This window comes from Mytilus edulis, chromosome 7 (genome assembly GCF_963676685.1).
Source record: "Mytilus edulis chromosome 7, xbMytEdul2.2, whole genome shotgun sequence".
Classification (NCBI taxonomy): domain Eukaryota; kingdom Metazoa; phylum Mollusca; class Bivalvia; order Mytilida; family Mytilidae; genus Mytilus; species Mytilus edulis.
In genome coordinates this window covers 5,414,328-5,438,034 of record NC_092350.1, presented here as the reverse complement: position 1 = coordinate 5,438,034, position 23,707 = coordinate 5,414,328, and the positions used below count along the sequence as shown (strand labels likewise).

The following is a 23,707-nucleotide window of genomic DNA, read 5'->3' as shown; positions in this document are numbered from 1 at the left end:
AGTCCCCATCTTTCTCTGTTTACTTCCTACACCTTATTTTTCTTCTAATATAATTGTCTTCATTTAAAAACCATTTGTGCCTGTCTCAGGTCACTGGAATCTTTAGCTTTGTTTGTCGTGTATGTTTTTGAAATTTAGGTTCATTTGTATTTTCTGAGTTAAGATTGGTGTCCACTTGCCAAATTAGTACACTTTATTATTTAGGGGCCTGCTGGTACCTGCCTCCTGTGTGAGATTTTCTAACTGCTTTGAAGACCAATGGTGGCCTTGGGCTGTCTTTTGCTCTCTTTTTGCATGAACCCCCTGAGGGGTTCATGCTTATATATTGGCGAGTTTTGGATGTGTCTATGGGCCACTCGATATCTCTCGGCCAGAAGTCAGAATAAATTTCTCGGAACGTCTCTAAAGTTTTCTGTTATTTATACAGGTCTTAACAGGTCGTTATCAAGTCTTTGATGTGGTCCCTTGATGGCCCTTGACGATGCAATTATATGTTTTAAAACGACCACTGTACACTGTGTGTATCTAGGTCAATTATAATGTGGTAGTGTCTGTTGTCTCGATAACATGTAAACTAATCATGTTTGAAGATTGAACCACGGGATACTGTGTATTTCATCATAGACTAACGGGAGAAATTCTGGTTAAAATATTAATATAAGATCGGAAAACAGAAAGATAATATTCTTATCAAATTTATTTTATTCAATCCGAATCAAAGAAACATATATAAAATATATACTGTATTTATGTTTCTGGAGAAACTAACAATGATTGAAATCAGAATGTTTTCAGAGTTGCAATTAAAAAATAAGCATTTTATATGACAAGATATTCTGCTTTGGTATTTTTAAATATTCATTTGTACAGGAAACATAAAAATTAAATCTTAATAAATTCTTACATCATACAAAAAAAATGTTTATAAACAATAATCCTTATATTTCTCCGTTATTTATTTCATACCATTTTGTTATTTGGGTTATGTTGGGTTTTATGAGTAATTATTAATTTTTTTGGTATTATTATATATCCATAAAAACAGAAAGTTAGATAAATTTATTAAATATTCAAATTTTAAACGGTCGTGAATAAAAATACTTATGTGTTTTCAATTCATAAAGCATGATTTTAAATCCTTGCAGCTCACATCAACCGTTAAAATAATTTACAATTATTACAACAAAATGTAATTACGACCATAATGTTGATTATTTTATACTGTTTTAGTATGGGTTTAGAAGCCTTTGCTTATATTTTACATAGTAATATATTCACATAGTGGAATGTTTGAATTTGAAAATATATTCATTCGATAAATAAAAATGTCTATCAGTAAATACTTGACGTTCGTGTTTATTGATATTATATATATTCAAAGGATTTGAAAAAAAATACTAACAGGAACATTAGTTTATTATGAAATTTCAATTCAAATTTTGTTTGTTTGTTTTAATAGTTCAACCTTATAGCATCTACATACTTGTACTATGGTACGGTTTTGAAAATTGTATTCATTGTGTTGACCAACTATCCGACATGTCTTAATTCATTCACATTATAGATCACATTTCAAAAGCACACTATCGGTTTGCGTTCTCAAACATTCTGGATAAAATGTCAATGAGTCCGGAGTCAAAACATTTAATGTAGACCGTTTGACATTCGAATTCAACTAATAGATTTTCCTGAGTATCAGTGAGATGCTTTCTATTTACTATTTTGTGCGCTAAAATACTACTTGCATGCAATACTATTAAATTCACTCTTGAAAGCTTAAGTTCGTTTTTGTTATCTAAATACAGGACAAGGCAAAAAGAGCTTTACATATGACTTTCAAGCACGGTCATCATTACTAACGGCATTCTGATCTGGAGTTGTTTCTATTTTATTTCTTTTTTGAGTCACTGTTCTATTATAAACTTTGACCTGTTCGAAAAGCTAAGGATTGTCTACCCAAAGAATAGATTCCTTGACTTTGTAATGTACATGTATTTAGCCTTTTAACTTTTTTCATTCGAGCGTCACTGATGCTTTTCTTGTAGACTTTAACTCGTGTCTGGCGAACATCATTTTAATTCTGGTATTTTTTATGTCTACATACCTTTTTATATAAATTGGTTATTTCGAAAGTGTGTAAAGGTATTCATAAAATTCTGAATTAAGAAATTCTTCGGCAAAACTAAGTTTCCCTGTAGAATGTTTGAATTGATTTAGTAAAATTGGGAAATCCTTAAAATTTGAGATGTTTTATGAGACCAAAATAAGTCTCTTCATAAGAGGTCCCAATCAATTGCATGCCACATGTACAGGTTTCACCGCATACAACATCTACCATGAGAACAAAATATAAAAATATGATAGGTAAAATAAATGCATCCAGAATTCTAGATTATAAAGCAAACTGAGTGGATAAATCATCCGGTTAGTAGAAATTAGGATTTGCCAAAGAGTTATAATCGGAAACATTATGTACATTCCCAAGTAATAAATAAAATAGTCGAGCTTTAAAATATTACTATTCAAATAGAAGCTGTAAATATATACTTTCAACTGGCTTCTTTTATTCACAGTCAATTATTTCAATTCAAAAGCAAACACAAATTCAGCAACAATCTTTTGGTGACCCGGCAGTCAGCGGTCTTTAAGGTTCATATATTGCTTTTCTTTTTTTAAAGAAAGCAACTTGTTTACACATGGCCTGTTACCATTCTCTATTCTAAGTTAGAGAGCTCTTCCATATGTCCACACATATGTTTCTCAATTTAGAAAAAAGGTTGTTATCCCCTAAATGTATTGATGTTTCCTGATTTATGTTAACTGTTATTTCCTGGTTCCCTGTTAACATAGAAATGAGAGAAGCATGATAATCATACGATTTCAGATTCCCTGTTTGTTTATCAGGAATAGTAGGAAGAACTTATCATTTGGCTTGCTCTCCCAGGAAATCAATTCCTGTTTTATAGGCATGACAACCTGTTTAATGTCAGGCTTTGTTTAAAGATGGAAATAGGTTTTTGTGGATAAATAGTAATGGGTCTTTACAGTGTTGGCAGTAATATGGTATAATTCAGCATTAAATGATTATGGGTTCCTGTAATGTGATCCTGGTTTTACATGGAAGGAATATAAGACTCTTTTCATCTTACACAATTTATTGTTAAAACGTAATAAAAGTTCTGTAACTATCCTCTTTGTATCAGTGTCATTGATCGCAGGTAAATTTATTGCCCATTATAAGATTGCAATTAGAAAAAAAACGAGGCAATAAAATTTCTATAAAAACTGGTAATGTTTTGTTCTTTTAAGCTATGGTACTATAACTATACAGTACCAGAGGGCCTGTGAGAGATGACGGGCATAAGACACATCTAAAAGCTAAAAAAATTAATATGACTTTTAATGAACTGGAAATGGAATAATAATATGACAACAAATTTAATTAGAATGTCAATATTTTATAACGTTGTCTTATAAGCTCCTCAAATTTCTACTTTATTACATTAATAAGTATACAAGGTTATTGTATTAAATCTCCTAATTAAATTATTGTCAGCTTGTTCTATCTAAAACATAGATTTTATGTAGAAAAAAACAAACTAATATAAATAAAGCAATTTGACAGAGAAGCATAACTTGTGTGTAAATTTATTCATGATAGTATCAAATTAAATGACTGAATTGATGCAGTATGTTCTGATTTTAAGCAAGTTTATTGTATTTTTTAACTCAGGTGATATATTTTGTTAATAAATTTTACATTATAAAGATGATATAATATAAAGCTAATATCAGCTTGTTTACTGCAACATGTCAAAAACAGAACATAAAGACAACCATAAGGAGATGTATACTCCACAATCCACATTCTTCATTCCATGCATTCATACAGAAGTTTTTGAGAAGAGAAGAACTCAAAACAGTCTTTTAAAGCCAGTTAAGAATACTATGATGTTTAACTGTGCTACCTTTCCAGTAGATTGTACAGTGGATTAAATAATATTTTTGTAGGATACTAGTTTTTGTGAATTTCGGGGGTAAAGGTAAAGGGTTCATGAATTTTAATGTCCATCGAAGTACAAATTTTCTACACAGCGGCTTGTATGCAGAAATTTGCATAAGGCAAAACCATAAAAGCAAACACCCTTAAATATGATTTCCCTTAAACCACTGAAACTGATATCCAAATACCAGTAAAAGAAAGGCTAAAACAGTGGTTGACAAATGATACAGCTGGATTTCCTGTCATTTTTTTCTAGCCTGGCGAGATTAAGATGTTTTGTCTAGCCAGGCAAGATTTAGATGTTTTTTGTCTAGCCTGGTGAGATTTAGAGTCCATTATTGGTAACATATAACTAATATAGTTTGTGATTAAGTTACAAAGGCCAGACATATCTCTATTTTAATCATTCATTCATGCTTAAAAATGTGAAGCCTTAAACCACTTTTATGGTAATGAAGTAATCTTTTAATAAAGATGATATTAAAGAAACATTAAACTGAACCCTTCAGGAAAATTGTTTTTCAATATTGAATTTAGAAATAACATACTAAATATAGGATTCTATTTGTAGTTTCAAGAATTTTTTTTAAAGAACTTTAAATGAACAGGGCCATCAGAATTTGAAGTCATTTCAGTATGTATCAAGAACAGTAGTTAATAAGCTCAGAGTGTGCCGTTAATTGATTGTTATTTGCTTAAAAGTCCCTGTACCTTTGGTACCTTATATTGATTATGGTCTCCCTGTTTTTCATAATTTCTTTTATTTTATGCTTACCCAATCCAGATAGAAAAGAAAGGATTATGACATAAAATGCCTACACACACAGTTAGGTAGAAAGCTCTTTTATTTTTGTTCTAAATCTCAAGTGAATGTTAGACCTCAACAAATGAAGGTTGAAGACTGCCTCTAGCATGTTTGACAAAATTTGATTGCTTGATGTCAATTGTACATTTTATTCCACTAAAAGAAATACAGAGAGTATACTCCTTATCATTTGAGTAAAAATATTTATGGGTAATATAACAGTTATGCCACAATGCATGAAGAGGTCCCTTTTTCATATTGAGGTACAGGCCTCTAATCTGCCTGTGTAGACTTGTTACTGAGGCTGACAGATGAGCTTGACCCCATTCTTAAATGACTAGGATTTCCTACCAAAGGTTGGAGGTTCTTTCAGTGCATGCTGGCTTCCTCAAGCAATAAATACTGACCACTACAAAGTAGTACAATAGTGCTGAAAGTGGCATTAAACAAAAATCAATCAATCAATTCATATGAATAACATGGAAATAAGTCTACCATTTGCTACTTTTTTAGATGACTGCGTATGTAACATGTTTTTATGTGCACTAGTTGATCTACTGTGAACACTCTGTACATGTTCTTCTATATTGCACCTGTTGATCTCCGTCTTTCTGTGAGTACATGTCTTTATGTATAATCCCAAAGTCTTCACCTCTCAGTGTCATACACAGAATAACATAAACATTCCAGTGTCCTTCTTTAATACTAACCCTAATTTTGGAAGGATTTATTTTGCTTTTATCTTCTGTTGTCTGTGTAGTAACATTGTGTTTTGTTTTTTGTCATTATTCTGATTTTCTTTGGCTTATTAATTTTGATCATTGTAACCTGGTCACACAGAATGTCCAAATTTCACTGGTTTGGGAGTTAATACTGAATTCTGGTTCTCAGGTATGCCCCAAACTAAGCTACAATCATCCTTAATGTTCATAAGTTTATTTGTATCCAAACCATCTGACTAACATAGCTGTTCTTTCTATAAATAGAACATGAGGTTTTCAGTACCTTGTGTAATAGATATTATTATGCAGATCTTTATTGGTTTGACACATATACATGTATATATATTGGTATATAATCATTTGTAGTAACAAATCATATTATTTGAGGTTTATCTATAGTTGACTGATATTTGGTATGATTAGAAGTAACATATTGCAAATTAGTTCTGTTCTGCATGATTAATTACCCTTTATGTACTTAACTTTGGCCATAGGACAGATAATTTCATGAAAATGACACTTTTTTGTTCATTTATCAATTATCCTCGAGGGATTATAGTGCTGATATTACGCAATTTGATTGTGAAAGAGAAAAACAGATAACCTATGAATTTGTTCCAGTTTACATACTGTTATGATGGATAGACCTAATTAGAAAGATTCATGATATAGGATTTTTCCTTCATTTGACATCTATTCAGAGGTGACATTTAATTGTATGATATGGAGTTAAAACTGATGGTATGATGTTTGTGAGAGTTTTAATCTGACCAAGGAGTTAACTCCTTTGGAGTAATTGTATAACAGTAGTTTCAAGTCCTATTGAATACTGGGTATATAAGTTTCTGGTTCCCAGACAGTAGTTTAATAAACTAGAATGGGAAATTTTGGGGTCTTGGTGGGTCAAAGTTGCACCCTACTTTGACATATGGGTCAATCTCTGATATCTCCAAGGTTTGTCTGTACCTGCAGAGAAGCCTGTCCCTTCTCTCTGAATACTCTGCTTACTCCATTATAATACAGACTGTCCAGTGTCGTAGCACTCCCTTTGTGTAGGGGCGGGAATTGTTCTTGTAAATATGTTATTGAAAATGTGATGCTCTTACGAAATTATACCTGAATTGCCTGACAAAATTTTCAACTACCAATTGATCATGCTTTATTATACATGTACCACTGCTTTAAAAAAAAAAAGGGAGTACACTATTTTACCTTTGTCTGTCCATCCATCCATCTGTCAGTCAGTCCATCCGTCCATTCCATGAATATTTTCGTTGCATTTTTCTGGTTTACCAAACACTTGTATCATTTTACACATGATTTCGTCACATTTTTCTCATGAACTACAATACAAGGATTTCTGAAATTTGGGGTTTATATAAGTCAGTTATATCCTGTGATGCATTTATTGGTTGTTCCTTTGTTTGTTTGGTGTATTTTGCTGATATTGAAAAGAACTCCTGTCATCATGGTCATTGATTTATGGGAAACAAATTCTTCAAGGGATTATGGGAAATAACTCTTGTCAGGTATTAATAGGAAACAACACCTGTCAGGGATTTATGGGAAATAACTCCTGTCAGGGATTTATGGGAAACAACACCTGTGAGGTATTTATGGGAAACAACTCCTGTAAGGGATTTATAGGAATTAACTCCTGTAAGGGATTATGGGAAACAAATTCTGTCAGGGATTTATGGGAAACAGCTCCTTTCCAGGATTTAATGGAAAAAACTCCTGTTGGGGATTTATGGGAAATAACTTGACAGGGATCAATGGGAAACAACTCCTGGCAGGGAATTATGTAAAACAACGCCTGTGAGGGATTTAAAGGGAAACAACTCCTGTCAGGGATTTATGGGAAATTACTCATGTCAGGGATTTATAGGGAACAACACATGTGAGGGATTTATGGGAAACAACTCCAGTCAGGGATTTATGGGAAACAACTCCTGTGAGGGATTTATGGGAAACAACTCCTGTGAGGGATTATGGGAAACAACTTCTGTTAGGGATTTGTGGGAAACAGCTCCTTTCCAGGATTTAATAGAAAAAACTCCTCTCAGGGATTCTTGTAAAACAACTTCTGTCAGGGATTTATGGAAAACAACTTCTGTCAGGGATTTATGGGAAACAACTTCTGTCAAGGATTGAAGGGGAACAACTCCTGTAAGGGAATTATGGAAAACAACTTGTCAGGGATTTAAGGGTAACAACTCCTGTGAGGGATTTATGGGAAACAACTTCTGACAGGGTTTTATGGGAAACAACTCCTGTCAGGGATTGATGGGAAACATCTTCTGTCAGGGTTTTAAGGGAAACAACTCCTGTCAGGGATTTTAGGGGGAAAATCCTGTCAGGGATTTATGGGAAACAACTCCAGCCAGGAAATTATGGGAAACAACTCCTGTCAGGGGTTTAAAACCTCCATCAGAATTAATCCTACATGTTATGGGAAACAACTCCTGTCAGGGATTTATGGGAATCAACACCTGTGAGGAATTTATGGGAAACAACTCCTGTTTGGTATTTATGGGAAACAACACCAGTCAGGAACTTATTGGAAGCAACTCCTGTCAGGGGTTTACAACCTCCATCATAATTAATCCTATATGTTTAGACCACTGTCTGAGAGACAAAATGAACTTGATCTTAGTTAGCATGTGGACATGTAATGAAGTGAACCTGTATCAGGAGCTGTGATGTATGGTATCATTATGAAATAGACAACATCATAAACTGTTTCCTTTGTGCAAATTATTGTACTAATTACAGCAGAGAAAACTGCATAACCTGTTGTCATACTCAGTTGGTAATGAATCTTCATGATGTAATTTGGGGCTCAGTAAAGGGGTCACTTCTTTATATATCATGGTTTAATTGAATAAAGAACCCTTGAAATAATGATTGTATAAGTGATATACAAATACGCAGTACATTGAACCCCTTTGAATATTACATACATATTGTGTTCTTACTAAATGCTTTTAAAACTTCAGAGGATAAATGTTTAACATTTAAATGTTTTGGAACTAGTCATTCTGATATTTTCGTTAGAATACTTTCAAAAAAGGTCCCCCTAAAGTTTTATGTTCAAGCTTCTGTAATATATATTATGTACATGTAAACTGTTTTAGCTGAAACTATATCAAAAGCATTATAAGACTTAGATTTACACTGATCTAATGAATACTTCTAAAGACTTTAATAATATCTCAGTTGTGGAGGGGCATTGAATAATCAGAAAAATTGATTAAAAACACACAATAGTTGGGGTCAAGGTATTGAGGGTTGCAGGCATATTCCTCCTATCCTCCCCTGTATCTGAAAAAATTCAAATGCAAGATTTAAAACATGATCATGTAAATATTTCAATGAATTGAATGGTGCAACTAGGAACTACAAATCATGATGATCCAGCCATCAAAATAACTCACATATAGGGTAGTTAAAATTTGATGTCAATGTCTTAATAGAGTCACAGAACTCCGGTCTGAGTTACTAAGAACAAATGTCATTCTGTAATTAAGACATTAAACAAGACAAAGACATGTCTTCAATCTTGTTTATGATGCCACTTCATTGAATCTGTTTGGAGGTGTACTGATTGATATTCTAGTTGATTAAAATGTTATTTTTGAATTACAAATTCTTTGATATAAGGGTTGGTTCTTATTGGTTTTCAGTTCTTGTCATTGATAGTTAGATTCTAAGTGTCTTGTCCTCTCTATGACATTTTTCACTTTAAGCTTTTTATCGTGGTCTGTCATTTTATGTGTAGGCAATTGGTTTTAGTGATTTCAGTAAATAAATAAAACATGAGATATAAACAGACTGTAATGAGAGCATAAACATAAGTTATAAGGATTTCCTTTCAATTCAAGTGCATTATGAATATAGATGATAAGGTTTGTAAATAATTTCTCCTTAGGGAGCCTTTAGTTATTACTTGTTATGAGAGGAAGCCATCTATCTGTTAAACAGGAAATGTTACGCTCAAATCACAATGAAAGGAAAATATTTTAAACCTGAATAGTAAATAGTTACCCATAATCACGCAACTAAATTATTTATATCGATTTTCATTTTAAAATATTTATGATGAACCCTTAAGGCCGAAAAATTATATTTTGTTTAAATATCTGTTGAGACTTCCTGATGTGCTACACATCTGCTACGTGGGACATTTATTCTTTATCTTTAGGATTTAAAATTTAATTATTGGTTTGCTTGAAAATATATACATAAAAGCTGTCCATGCCTAATGCATTATATTATAATAGGATTAAACACCACTTGAACATTTTACCCCACTTGACTTCCATTGAATGTCTGTCAGTCTGTCTGAAATTAGAAATTTTCTTAATAACACTATCTCTGTATTTCTGTTTCCTTAATAAACAACTAATTTAACTGTTTTTCACTGGTTATTTCATTGTCATTCATTTTCATTTCCATTTTTTAACTCTAATAGTTGAGATAGGAACTGCAACCATACGACTTAAATTATCAAAGACCCATCGAAACAACATTTGATACACAAATTTAACAATACTTTTAGATATTTGGATGATATTTTGGCTCTCAATACTGACGACTTCAGTATGTATACTAAAGAAATGTATCCTGTTGAACTTACTTTAAATAAAGCTAATTATAACAATGAACAATGCCCTTTCCTCGATCTTGATATCTATATCATTAACAGGAAGCTTAATACCAAAATTTATGATAAAAGAGATGATTTTTCATTTCCTCTCGTTAATTATCCATTTTAGATGGTGACATTCCCTTGTCACCATCTTATGGTGTTTATAATATCTCAACATGTACGATTCGCTCGTGTATGTAGCAACATATTAGATGTTTGCGAGAGAAATTTATGTATTACTGAAAAATTATTACACCAGGGTTTTCGATATCACAAACTAGTCAAAACATTTACTAAATTTTATCATTGGTATAAGAAAATAATTCGTAAACATAACTCAACATGCAGACTTCTTATACGTTCAGGTATTTCACATTCAATCTTTTATGGTAATATTCTTAACAAAGCACAAAAATGTCAGTATTCACCTCAAAAGATTTAAACAGATTTATTAAGAAGGGATATAGTTACCATACTGTTGTCAGGTCATTAAAGATTGCATATTTTGGCTTTAATATTGATTCACTTATAGGGTCTTTGCATCGGAACTAAACACATTTATTTAAAAAGCAGTTGTTGGCATGACACGGGTTATGTTCTTCACATATATTTCATGATAGTATGATACTAAACCCCTAACGAGAGGGATTATGCCTGATATTCATATGATGAAGACATAATCTTTCAATCAGTTTAATTGAGGTCTGGTGCTGGCATGTCAGTTAACTGCTAGTAGTCTGTTGTTATTTATGTATTATTGTCATTTTATTTATTTCCTTTTGTTACATCTTCTGACATCGACTCAGACTTCTCTTGAACTGAATTTTAAAGTGTGTATTGTTATGCGTTTACTTTTCTACATTAGCTAGAGGTATAGGGGAGGGTTGAGATCTCATAAACATGTTTAACCCCGCCACAATTTTGTGTCTGTCCCAAGTCAGGAGCCTCAGGCCTTTGTTAGTCTTGTATGATTTTTAATTTTAGTTTCTTGTGTATAATTCAGAGTTTAGTATGACATCCATTATCACTGTACTAGTATACATATTTTTTAAGGGGCCAACTGAAGGACGCTTACGGATGCAGGAGTTTCTTGCTACATTGAAGATCCATTGGTGACCTTCAGCTGTTGTCTGCTCTAATGTCGGGTTGTTGTCGCTTTGACACATTCCCCATTTCCTTTGTCAATTTTATTGAATATATGTCAAATATAATGGGAGGAAGATTCCTATTGATTTTAAGGTCACTTCATTTAATGTCAAGGTCAGTTACTAAAGATAGAAAAAAAAATGGGTTTGGTATAATAAATCAATGATTCTTCAACCTTACTTAAACCAATAGGTCAACTATATTTAATGCAGATTGATTGTAAGGTGTACATGTCTGTCTGTCATGGTTCATCTGAGCTTGACCTCATTTTCATGGTTCATTGGTCAATGTTTAGTTTTCTTGGTAATTTTTAAGGTCTTGTGGAAACTATAAGCAATAGATCAACTATATTTGATGTATTGAATGATTGTAATGTGTACATGTATTTCTTGTTTGGTTTATTTGACCTTGACCTCATTTTCTAGGATCATGGTAAGTTTGTCTGATACTTATTTCAGCGTGTGCACTCTTGTTACATGTAGTGTGAACGCAGTGTTTCAGATTAGACCAATAGAGATCTTTAGGATTAAACATAATGTGAACGCTTACTGGTTTTATTTAGATCAATTCAAAGGAGTAGGTCCGGTAAGGACTGATTTTGGCCTCAAATTTCAGGTTCTTCTGACGAAAGATTTTGACCACTTTTGAAACACTTAACTGTCTATTTTATTTGATTCTATTAGTTAATGTGAAAGATTTTAACTGATTTTGTCATTAAAAACGATCCAATTCAAGCTGAAATATGAAAAATCTACCAAATATGCCAAAAAATGTCACTTTTCAGATGGTTTTTGTCGAAAATGAAAGTGGCAGCATCCGTGTTCATCCTCAACCTTTATATATGTTATGTATTATCATCAAATACAACTTACATTTTAATATTAAGGATGAATACGAATGCGGCCACTTTCGTTTTACACGAAAACCGTCTAAAATTTACATAAAATGCTAGAATTGTGAAGATTTCAGTGATTTAGTATGACTTAATGGTGCTAGACCCCGATATATGTGCATTGTATTGTCAAAAACAGCCCATATTTATGTAGAAGAAGCATTCTACTGTCCAATAAATAACTAAAAGTTTACATTTTAACAATTTTGTAAAACTGCTATATTTTGGGGCCAAAAAGGGGTCTTACCGGACCTACTCCTTTAGATAGATTTATGAAAAGCTAGTGTGAAAGGGGGCCTAAATTATATAGAAACTATCATCCTGATCAAAGGTCTGCTATCCATACCAAATTATCATAGACCAGTTATTTAATGTCTGCTATCCATACCAAATTATCATAGACCAGTTATTTAAAACATTTCTCACCATTGACACAAACATATTTGTCTAATATAAGTCCATTGTATTTGGAAACATAATTAAGATATAATTTGTGATTAATTTGAAGTATTATTTTTATTTCAGGAAATTGAGTTAAAACGTCAAGATCCCAGTATTAAAGGACAATTGAACACTGAAGAATTCATCACTTTATTTAAGGAAGTCTCAACCAGACCTGAGATATACTTCCTTTTAGTTCGGTATGTATATAGAACAATACAATTGTAGAGGTTATAAGTGTTACTACTATGTTCTGGACAATAAAAAATCTGCACATTGTAGAGTATTCTTAATTTTTAACCGGATTTTTGTGACAAAAATGTCGGTTATTGATTTGGGGATGTACGGTGTGCAGCAGGCGGGCGGCAATCAAATGTTGTCCGTGCATTAACTCATGAACTGTTCAACCAAAGCTTTTAAAATTTTAATATGTTGTTACTGACAACTAAATAAAGGTCAAGTTCAATAATGGCGATTTTGACTTTTACCGTTCAGGAGTTATGGTTCTTGAAAGATTGAAAAAAGGAGTTCACAGTTGTGTCCGTGCATTTACGCATGAACTGTTCTACCTAAGCTTCCCAAATTTTAATATGTTGTTACTGATGACAAAATGGAGGTAAAGTTCAATAATGACGATTTTGACTTTTACCGTTCAGGAGTTAAGGTTCTTGAAAGATTGAAAAATGGTGTTTCCAGTCGTGTCCGTGCATTTACGCATGAACTGTTTTACCAAAGCTTCCCAAATTTTAATATGTTGTTACTGATGACAAAGTAGAGGTCAAGTTCAATAATGGCGATTTTGACTTTTACCGTTCAGGTGTTATGGTTCTTGAAAGATTGAAAAAAGGAATTCCCAGTTGTGTCCGTGCATTTACGCATGAACTGTTCTACCTAAGCTTCCTAAATTTTAATATGTTGTTACTGATGACAAAATGGAGGTCAAGTTCAATAATGACGATTTTGACTTTTACCGTTCAGGAGTTAAGGTTCTTGAAAGATTGAAAAATGGTGTTTCCAGTCGTGTCCGTCCATTTACGCATGAACTGTTTTACCAAAGCTTCCCAAATTTTAATATGTTGTTACTGATGACAAAGTAGAGGTCAAGTTTAATAATGACGATTTTGACTTTTACCGTTCAGGAGTTATGGTTCTTGAAAGATTGAAAAATGGTGTTTCCATTCACGTTGTTGCATTTACTCATGAACCATTCAATCTAAGCTTTTCAAATTTTAAGATGTTGATACTGATGACAAAATGGAGGTCAAATTTGATATTGACGATTTTCACTTTCACCGTTCATCAGTATAGGTTCTTGTGATATTGCCAGGACACAAATAAATATTAATAAATCCGGTTTGCTGTCGTTGTGACAGCCTCTTGTCTGTTTCAAAGTCAAATGCATTCTGGGAAATATATTCTAAATTGTACACCAAAGCTTTTCAATTGGTCAATTACATCCTAAACAGTAGTTATCCAAAGGAAATCCTTTTGATTGTGAAACAGTGAAGTGTAAACCCCTACATTCATGGACAAATTTAATTATCCAGTCCTTGATTTCATTTTCTGAATGCCCTTTAAATTGTGGAAACAAATAGACAACTGACTTGACACTCCCATTACTTTCAGTCTGTTTACTTATAGACAGACTTTTGCAGTTAACATTTACTTACAGTCTGGGATTTATTTGTTTTGTCATCAAGAAATTCATTAAAGAATGTTATGAGACTTGGACACAAGTTTCATTTTGAAAAAAAATCATTCCTGTTGTTGTATATTTTTGTGCTATTAATTGGTGTCTTGTGTAATGTTGTTTTATTGGCTATAATACCACATCTTCTTTTAAAATTTAGAGTAAAAGTTAAATGTTGACTGCAAAAAATCTCCATTTGTTAGTATTAAAAATAGAGTACACTTACACAACCAGTAGCATATGATGCAGAGGACTCATAAGCTTTTACATTTTTTTTGTGTCTTTTATTTGAACAAGAACAAGGTTTTCTGTGTATTGTCAAGAAGACTTTGCTCACATGGGAATATTGGAAGTTTAAGATGTAATCATAATATGTTTTAAAACCATTTCTACTGATTTCAGGAATAGAATGAAATCTTACAGTTGTGATAAAGTCATTATACTCATCAGTTTAATGGTTCTGGGTTCAATCAGTATACATAATCAAATTAACCACAGGTCTATAAATAGAACAATGATAAATGTTGGGATATTTGATGCCAATCACTAAATACTATTTATATAAAATACCAATCTAAATTGATACTGGTTTGGTTCCTTCCATTAACTTTCTGATTGAGGAATAAGATTTCATCTGGAAAATTGTAACTTATTATTGTATGTTTGTATAGTGTAATTAAGCAGCATTGCATTCCTTTTATTTCCTACGTTACTGCAAATTATCTTTATCAAAGCTAATGGAAAAAGATTATGGGGTTTGCTGTGGTGAAATAATTGGTCCTGGATATTTTATAAAAAGATTCATTAACCTTATTTCTATGACATTTTGTTTTGTTTGAGTTTTGGTGTAATCATGAACTGACAAATGTAATAGTTGACCTCTTGTTTCTTAAACCTTATTTCTATGACATTTTGTTTTGTTGTAATCACGAACTGACAATGTAATAGTTGACCTCTTGTTTCTTGAACCTTATTTCTATGACATTTTGTTTTGTTGTAATTACGAACTGACAATGTAATAGTTGACCATGTGTTTCTTGAACCTTATTTCTATGACATTTTGTTTTGTTGTAATTACAAACTGACAATGTAATAGTTGACCACCTGTTTCTTGAACCTTATTTCTATGACATATTGTTTTGTTGTAATTACGAACTGACAATGTAATAGTTGACCACCTGTTTCTTGAACCTTATTTCTATGACATTTTGTTTTGTTGTAATCACGAACTGACAATGTAATAGTTGACCACTTGTTTCTTGAACCTTATTTCTATGACATTTTGTTTTGTTGTAATTACAAACTGACATTGTAATAGTTGACCACCTGTTTCTTGAACCTTATTTCTATGACATTTTGTTTTGTTGTAATTACGAACTGACAATGTAATAGTTGACCACCTGTTTCTTGAACCTTATTTCTATGACATTTTGTTTTGTTGTAATTACTTACTGACAATGTAATAGTTGACCACCTGTTTCTTGAACCTTATTTCTATGACATATTGTTTTGTTGTAATTACGAACTGACAATGTAATAGTTGACCACCTGTTTCTTGAACCTTATTTCTATGACATTTTGTTTTTGTTGTAATTACGAACTGACAATGTAATAGTTGACCACCTGTTTCTTGAACCTTATTTCTATGACATTTTGTTTTGTTGTAATTACGAACTGACAATGTAATAGTTGACCACCTGTTTCTTGAACCTTATTTCTATGACATATTGTTTTGTTGTAATTACAAACTGACAATGTAATAGTTGACCACCTGTTTCTTGAACCTTATTTCTATGACATATTGTATTGTTGTAATTAAGAACTGACAATGTAATAGTTGACCACCTGTTTCTTGAACCTTATTTCTATGACATTTTGTTTTGTTGTAATCACGAACTGACAATGTAATAGTTGACCACTTGTTTCTTGAACCTTATTTCTATGACATTTTGTTTTGTTGTAATTACGAACTGACAATGTAATAGTTGACCACCTGTTTCTTGAACCTTATTTCTATGACATTTTGTTTTTGTTGTAATTACGAACTGACAATGTAATAGTTGACCATGTGTTTCTTGAACCTTATTTCTATGACATTTTGTCTTGTTGTAATTACAAACTGACCATGTAATAGTTGACCACCTGTTTCATGAACCTTATTTCTATGACATTTTGTTTTGTTGTAATCACGAACTGACAATGTAATAGTTGACCACCTGTTTCTTGAACCTTATTTCTATGACATATTGTTTTGTTGTAATTACAAACTGACAATGTAATAGTTGACCACCTGTTTCTTGAACCTTATTTCTATAACATATTGTTTTGTTGTAATTACAAACTGACAATGTAATAGTTGACCACCTGTTTCTTGAACCTTATTTCTATGACATATTGTATTGTTGTAATTAAGAACTGACAATGTAATAGTTGACCACCTGTTTCTTGAACCTTATTTCTATGACATATTGTTTTGTTGTAATTAAGAACTGACAATGTAATAGTTGACCTCTTGTTTCTTGAACCTTATTTCTATGACATTTTGTTTTGTTGTAATTACGAACTGACAATGTAATAGTTGACCACTTGTTTCTTGAACCTTATTTCTATGACATTTTGTTTTGTTGTAATTACGAACTGACAATGTAATAGTTGACCACTTGTTTCTTGAACCTTATTTCTATGACATTTTGTTTTGTTGTAATTACGGACTGATATTGTAATAGTTGACCACCTGTTTCTTGAACCTTATTTCTATGACATTTTGTTTTGTTGTAATTACGAACTGAGAATGTAATATTTTATCGCTTGTTTCATTAACCTTTCTGTTTTGTTGTAATTACGAACTGACAATGTAATATATTTGACCACATGTTTACACCAAGTAGTAGAATCAATGATTATAAATGACTTTTGATGTTGTTACATTATTTGTCTGCATGATCACTGTCTAAATTGAGTTATACTCTTAACACAATCTTGGAATAATGTTATTCACATAAAACAGTAAACAACAAAAGGCTAAAGCATTTTAATCAATCAACACCACCAGTACATTGAGTATTACAGCACTATTACAATTAAACAGATCTGTTTGTGTAACCTTGGAATCAGCCATCATTTCTAGTTAATTCCAATTATAGTTAGTTAATATAAAGGTACGAAGATGTGGTATATAAACTGTCAAGGAGACAACTCTCCACAAGAGACCAAATGACACAGAAATTAAAACAATTATAGGTCACTACACAGCCTTCAACATATGTCCTATAACCGAAAAACCTTGGATAATAATGGAGAACCATTTAAAACCAATGTGACCTGCACATTTTAAAACACAAGTTTTCCACTTTCCTCATTTCTCAAGTACATGTATTCTTAATTCAAACATGTGTATTAGCCTTGTGTAAATAATGTTGTCAAAAATTAAAAGAGAGAACAATGATTTGCAAGGAAGAAAAAGTTACAAATATTAGACACTATACTTGTTGCATGGAAAGCACACTGGTTTCATATTGAAGTAAATGTCCCCCATATGATAAAATAACCCTCTTTAAAAGGCCAGCTATCCAGACCAAGCGTTGTTAGTTGTTGCTTCTCTTTATATGAATGTCTATTTTATTAAAGCAGTCCATTATTGAAAATGATGTGGTCTGTTGTACTGTTTGGATATGTTTCGTAATTCCTGTACACTATTTAGAATGATTTTCCCTGGCATATTGGTCTATAAATCTTTTTCTCATCATATGCAACTCTAATAGATATATTAGATAACATAACAGACAGTATATATTGGCAGGAAACCAGTTTGTTTACAATGATACATTGATTTCTATATGTCACAACAATATACATGATATACCACCTGCAAGTTTTTCCTCTCAACTTATAATGAAGGAATGTTTTTTTCTAACTTTTTCTTTCATTGATTATTTTCTTTACTAATTATTTACAGATATGCAAGCAATGCTGACTACCTCACCACCGATGATCTGTTGCTATTTTTAGAAGCAGAACAAGGGGTAAGACATAACAGTAGAATCTGTATAAAGAACTTTATTCTTCACTTGCAGGTGTTTTTCTATTTATAGATACATTGTACAATGGGGTTTCCTTAAAAAAACACTGTGTTGAAGCAGGATGGTATTAAAATAGAAAAAAATAAAACTGAATCAATGAAATAAAAGGACATTTTCCCATCAGGTTACACACTAATAATTATCGATTAGTCTGGGGTTTCAGAAGAGAAGGTGTAGGGGATCTATAGACAGGCATGGAAAATTGGATGACTTACATGTAAGAATATCTGCAATCATATTAAAGTTGAGCATTTTCAATTATGAAAGTAGCATAGGAATATATCTTCATTTCTCCAGACATAACGATTTCACTTCCTCCCATGACCTTGACCTCATTTTATGGATTAATGATCAAGGTTAAGTTTCGTTGTCAAGTCCTCATCTATGATACCAAAATCAATACAACAACTTTAATGGTGTAAGGTATACTTGTTGTCTGCCAGGTTTCATATGACCTTGACCTCATGTAATGGATTAATAATCAAGGTTAAGTTTTTTGTTGTCAAGTCCTCATCTATGATACCAAAATCAATACAACAACTTTTATTTTAATAGTGTATGGTATACTTGTCTGTCTGCCAGGTTTCACATGACCTTGACCTCATGTAATGGATTAATGATCAAGGTTAAGTGTTTCGTTGTCAAGTCCTCATCTAAGATACCAAAATCAATACAACAACTTTAATAGTGTATGGTATACTTGTCTTTCTGCCAGATTTCATATGACCTTGACCTCATGTAATGGATTAATGATCAAGGTTAAGTTTTTCGTTGTCAAGTCCTCATCTATGATACCAAAATCAATACAACAACTTTAATAGTGTATGGTATACGTGTCTGTCTGCCAGGTTTCACATGACCTTGACCTCATGTAATGGATTAATAATCATCGTCCCCCGTCAATTATTAATTGGAATGAGTGTCGTAATATCATCCACGACTCACTCCATACTTACTGTATGAAATGGATAAAACGGGAAAAAGCTGACAAAAAATCTTTGGACTCTTTTTTTAATTCAGTAATGAAGATAGTTGATATACGTATTCAACATTTTAAAGAACATTTTACTATTAACAATAACCACAATAAACCTATTTCTCGTATCAAACATAAACTAAAAGAACTAGCCAAGGAATTTGTTTTTGTCCCGCCGATAAAGCTGCTAATAATATTATTATTGTTTGACGTAAATTTTACATTGAGGTTCTGAAAAAGGAAATCACTAATTCACCAACATTCCAACTGAGTCCATTTTCAGAAAACGAAATCTGTAACAAACATAAACTTTTAGCCACTGCTTTACAAGCAGAGCCAAATACAATGAAAGTCCCAACTATGTATTGGCTTCCGAAGCTTCACAAAACCCCTTACAAATATAGATTTATTTCGTCTTCAAGCCATTGTTCAACTACTAAATTGTCTATTTTTCTTACCAGCACACTTGGTACAATTAAAAACCTGATAATAAATTGTTCAAATAAGGCCTTTGAAAATAGTGGAATAAATTACTTTTGGAGTGTCAAGAACTCGTTGGAAGTACTTGATAAATTGCATGATTATATTGGTGATTTTGAATCTGTTCAAAGTTTTGATTTTTCTACCCTGTATACCACATTGCCTCACATTCTCATTAAGAAAAAATTCACACACCTAATTAAATGGGCATTCAAAAAATCAGAATGTGAATATATATGTTCAAACTCTTTTAGGTCATTTTTTATTAGCAGTAAAAAAAAAAATGTTAATTGGACATGCTTTGATACTATATATGCCCTTGAATTTTTACTAGATAACATTTTTGTTCGCTTTGGGGATTCTGTATATCGTCAGATTATCAGAATTCTAATGGGGACTAACTGTGCACCACTTATTGCGGACCTGTTTTTGTATTGTTATGAGTTACAATTTATGACAAAAATAAGCAAAGACCCATCGAAACAACATCTGATAAACAAATTTAATAATACCTTTAGATATTTGGATGATATTTTGGCTCTCAATAATGACGACTTCAGTATGTATATTAATGAAATTTATCCTGTTGAACTAACTTTAAATAAAGCTAATACTAACAATGACCACTGCCCTTTTCTCGATCTTGATATTTATATCACTAATGGAAAGCTGAATACTAAAATTTATGATAAAAGGGATGATTTTTCATTTCCTATCGTTAATTATCTGTTTTTAGATGGTGACGTTCCCTTGTCACCATCTTACGGTGTTTATATATCTCAACTTGTAGGATTCGCTCATGTATGTAACAATGTTTTAGATTTTAACGAGAGAAATTTATGTATTACTGAAAAATTATTACACCAGGGTTTTCAATATCACAAACTAGTCAAAACATTTACTAAATTTTATCATCGGTATAAAGACGTCATTTACTAAATTTTATCATCGGTATAAAGACATCATTCGTAAATATAGCTCAACATGCAGACTTCTAATACGTTCAGATATTTCATATCCAATTTTTTATGGAAATATTCTTTATAAAGCACAAAGGTGTCAGTATTCACCTCAGAAACTTACAAAACCTTTGAATATACTTATTAAGAAGGGATATAATTACGATACTGTTGTCAAGTCATTAAAGATTGCATATTTTGGCGTTAATATTGAGTCACTGATAAGGTCTTTGCATTGGAACTAAACACATTTATTCTAAAAACAGTTGTTGACATGACATGGGTTATGTTCTTCTCATATATGTTATGATGGTATGGTACTAAACCCCTAACGGGAAGGATTGTGCCTGATGTTCATATGATGAAATCATAATCTTTCAGTCAGTTTAATTGAAGTCTGGAGCTGGCATGTCAGTTAACTGCTAGTAGTCTGTTGTTATTTATGTATTATTGTCATTTTGTTTATTTTCTTTGGTTACATCTTCTGACATCAGACTCGGACTTCTCTTGAACTGAATTTTAATGTGCGTATTGTTATGCGTTTACTTTTCTACATTGGTTAGAGGTATAGGGGGAGGGTTGAGATCTCACAAACATGTTTAACCCCGCCGCATTTTTGCACCTGTCCCAAGTCAGGAGCCTCTGGCCTTTGTTAGTCTTGTATTATTTTAATTTTAGTTTCTTGTGTACAATTTGGAAATTAGTATGGCGTTCATTATCACTGGACTAGTATATATTTGTTTAGGGGCCAGCTGAAGGACGCCTCTGGGTGCGGGAATTTCTCGCTACATTGAAGACCTGTTGGTGACCCTCTGCTGTTGTTTTTTAGTTGGTCGGGTTGTTGTCTCTTTGACACATTCCCCATTTTCATTCTCAATTTTAAGTTTTTCGTTGTCAATTCCTCATCTAAGATACCAAAATCAATACAACAACTTTAATAGTGTATGGTATACTTGTCTGTCTGCCAGGTTTCACATGACCTTGACCTCATGTAATGGATTAATAATCAAGGTTAAGTTTTTTCGTTGTCAAGTCCTCATCTAAGATACCAAAATCAATACAACAACTTTAATAGTGTATAATATACTTGTCTGTCTGCCAGGTTTCACATGACCTTGACCTCATGTGATGGATTAATGATCAAGGTTAAGTTTTTCCTTGTCAAGTCCTCATCTATGATACCAAAATCAATACAACAACTTTAATAGTGTATGGTATACTTGTCTGTCTGCCAGGTTTCACTGATTTGTTTCTAATTTGGTCTGTTTCTATAAGCTTAAAGCAGTAGGCTAACTATATTTGTTGTAGATCATGATTGTAAGGTTCACACATTTGTCTGGCAGGTTTATCTAACCTTGACCTCATACATAAATGACTGATAATGTTAAGTTTGTGATACTAGCTTGTAGTAAAATATTCATAATACATACTTTTGATAAACGTTCAATACTAAGAAGTCAAGCATGGGAGAGTTTTCAGCATGTGCACTCTTGTTATTATATATTTGAACAAATCACAAAAAATACTACATTTTGACAAAGTATGAAATTTTCTATAATTTTTTCTACTTAAAAGAAATTATAATAGGGTACTTTAGCCTTAACGTTCTTAATCACCTCTTGCTTACAAAAATAGGGTAAAAAATATAGCCTCAATTTGTTTAATGAGTGCAGTTGTTTCATCAGTAATTAAAGAAGAACATAAAATTAGTGTACATCTTAGATTTGACCTTGAGTTAAGTATTTGACCTAATTAACAGACAAATATCTCACATATGAAGGAGTCAATGCCAAGTGGTAATTATAACAGAAACTGTGGTTGTTTTCAATGTAGAAAAAGAATGAGATATTTTATCTGTATTATTACAGATAGAGGTATAAATCAGATGATAATGTTAGAGGTCAACTGTAAATTACACAAAGTGCCTATTGCTATTTTATATATAATAGAGATAATTTTTGTCAGCATGGCAAAAATGTATTTATTTCACTGCAAAAAAACTTTTTTAATTCACCTATTTGCAGTTGATTTAATGGAATATCTGCAGCTTGACACAGCCTGAACCTTTATAAACTATTTAACAGTGTATCAAAATATATATTTATTTAAACCAGTCCCAATTGATCAGTATTTCAGAATCAATCCCTTTATGACTATAGTTTGTATTGTATTTGTGCAACTGAAGTTATCATCAAACATGGAAAATAGACTAAAAAGTTATTATAATATATACAAGACATTAAGTATCAGTAAAATTCGTTAAAATATGAGTTGCAACACTAATAAGAAGCTTTTAAATAGATAATTGAAAGAGGGACAAAAGATACCAAAGGGACAGTCAAACTCATAAATCTAAAACAAACTGACAACGTCATGGCTAAAAATGAAAAAGACAAACAAACAACAGCACACACGACACAACATAGAAAACTAAAGAATAAACAACACGAACCCCACCAAAAAACTAGGGGTGATCTCAGGTGCTCCGGAAGGGTAAGCAGATCCTGCTCCACATGTGGCACCCGTCGTGTTGCTTATGTGATAACAAATCCGGTAAATAGTCTAATTGAATGCGCATACAAAAAATTCTGCAACATTTATATAGTGAATGCCAGAAATAGCAGTTCCTTTTTTTTTGTTATTAAAAGCCTCTACATATAGGTTCACTCTGTAATTAAATTTTTTTAAGACATCAATAACTTTGTTTAACCTTCAAGGAATTTTATGAATTTGTACTGGAGCTTTTTTTTCTTTTTTTTTTTTTTTTTTTTTTTACCAAAAGACAGTTTCTATATCAAAGTTACATTGTCTCATAACATAAGTTTTATTTATTTATTTGTATTCAGCTCAAATCAGTATAGAA

The 23,707-nt window shown here is 32.0% G+C and overlaps 1 protein-coding gene across 2 annotated transcripts in view; it reads left to right on the top strand.

The window, feature by feature from the left end:
• Positions 1-23,707, top strand: part of LOC139529788 (inactive phospholipase C-like protein 2) — a 78,912-nt gene that overhangs the window by 25,833 nt on the left and 29,372 nt on the right. For both annotated transcript variants that reach the window (XM_071325683.1, XM_071325682.1), the window contains exons 6-7: positions 12,745-12,860; positions 18,306-18,372. In XM_071325683.1, coding sequence (XP_071181784.1) covers positions 12,745-12,860; positions 18,306-18,372 — 183 coding nt within the window. The remainder of the gene's footprint in view (positions 1-12,744; positions 12,861-18,305; positions 18,373-23,707) is intronic.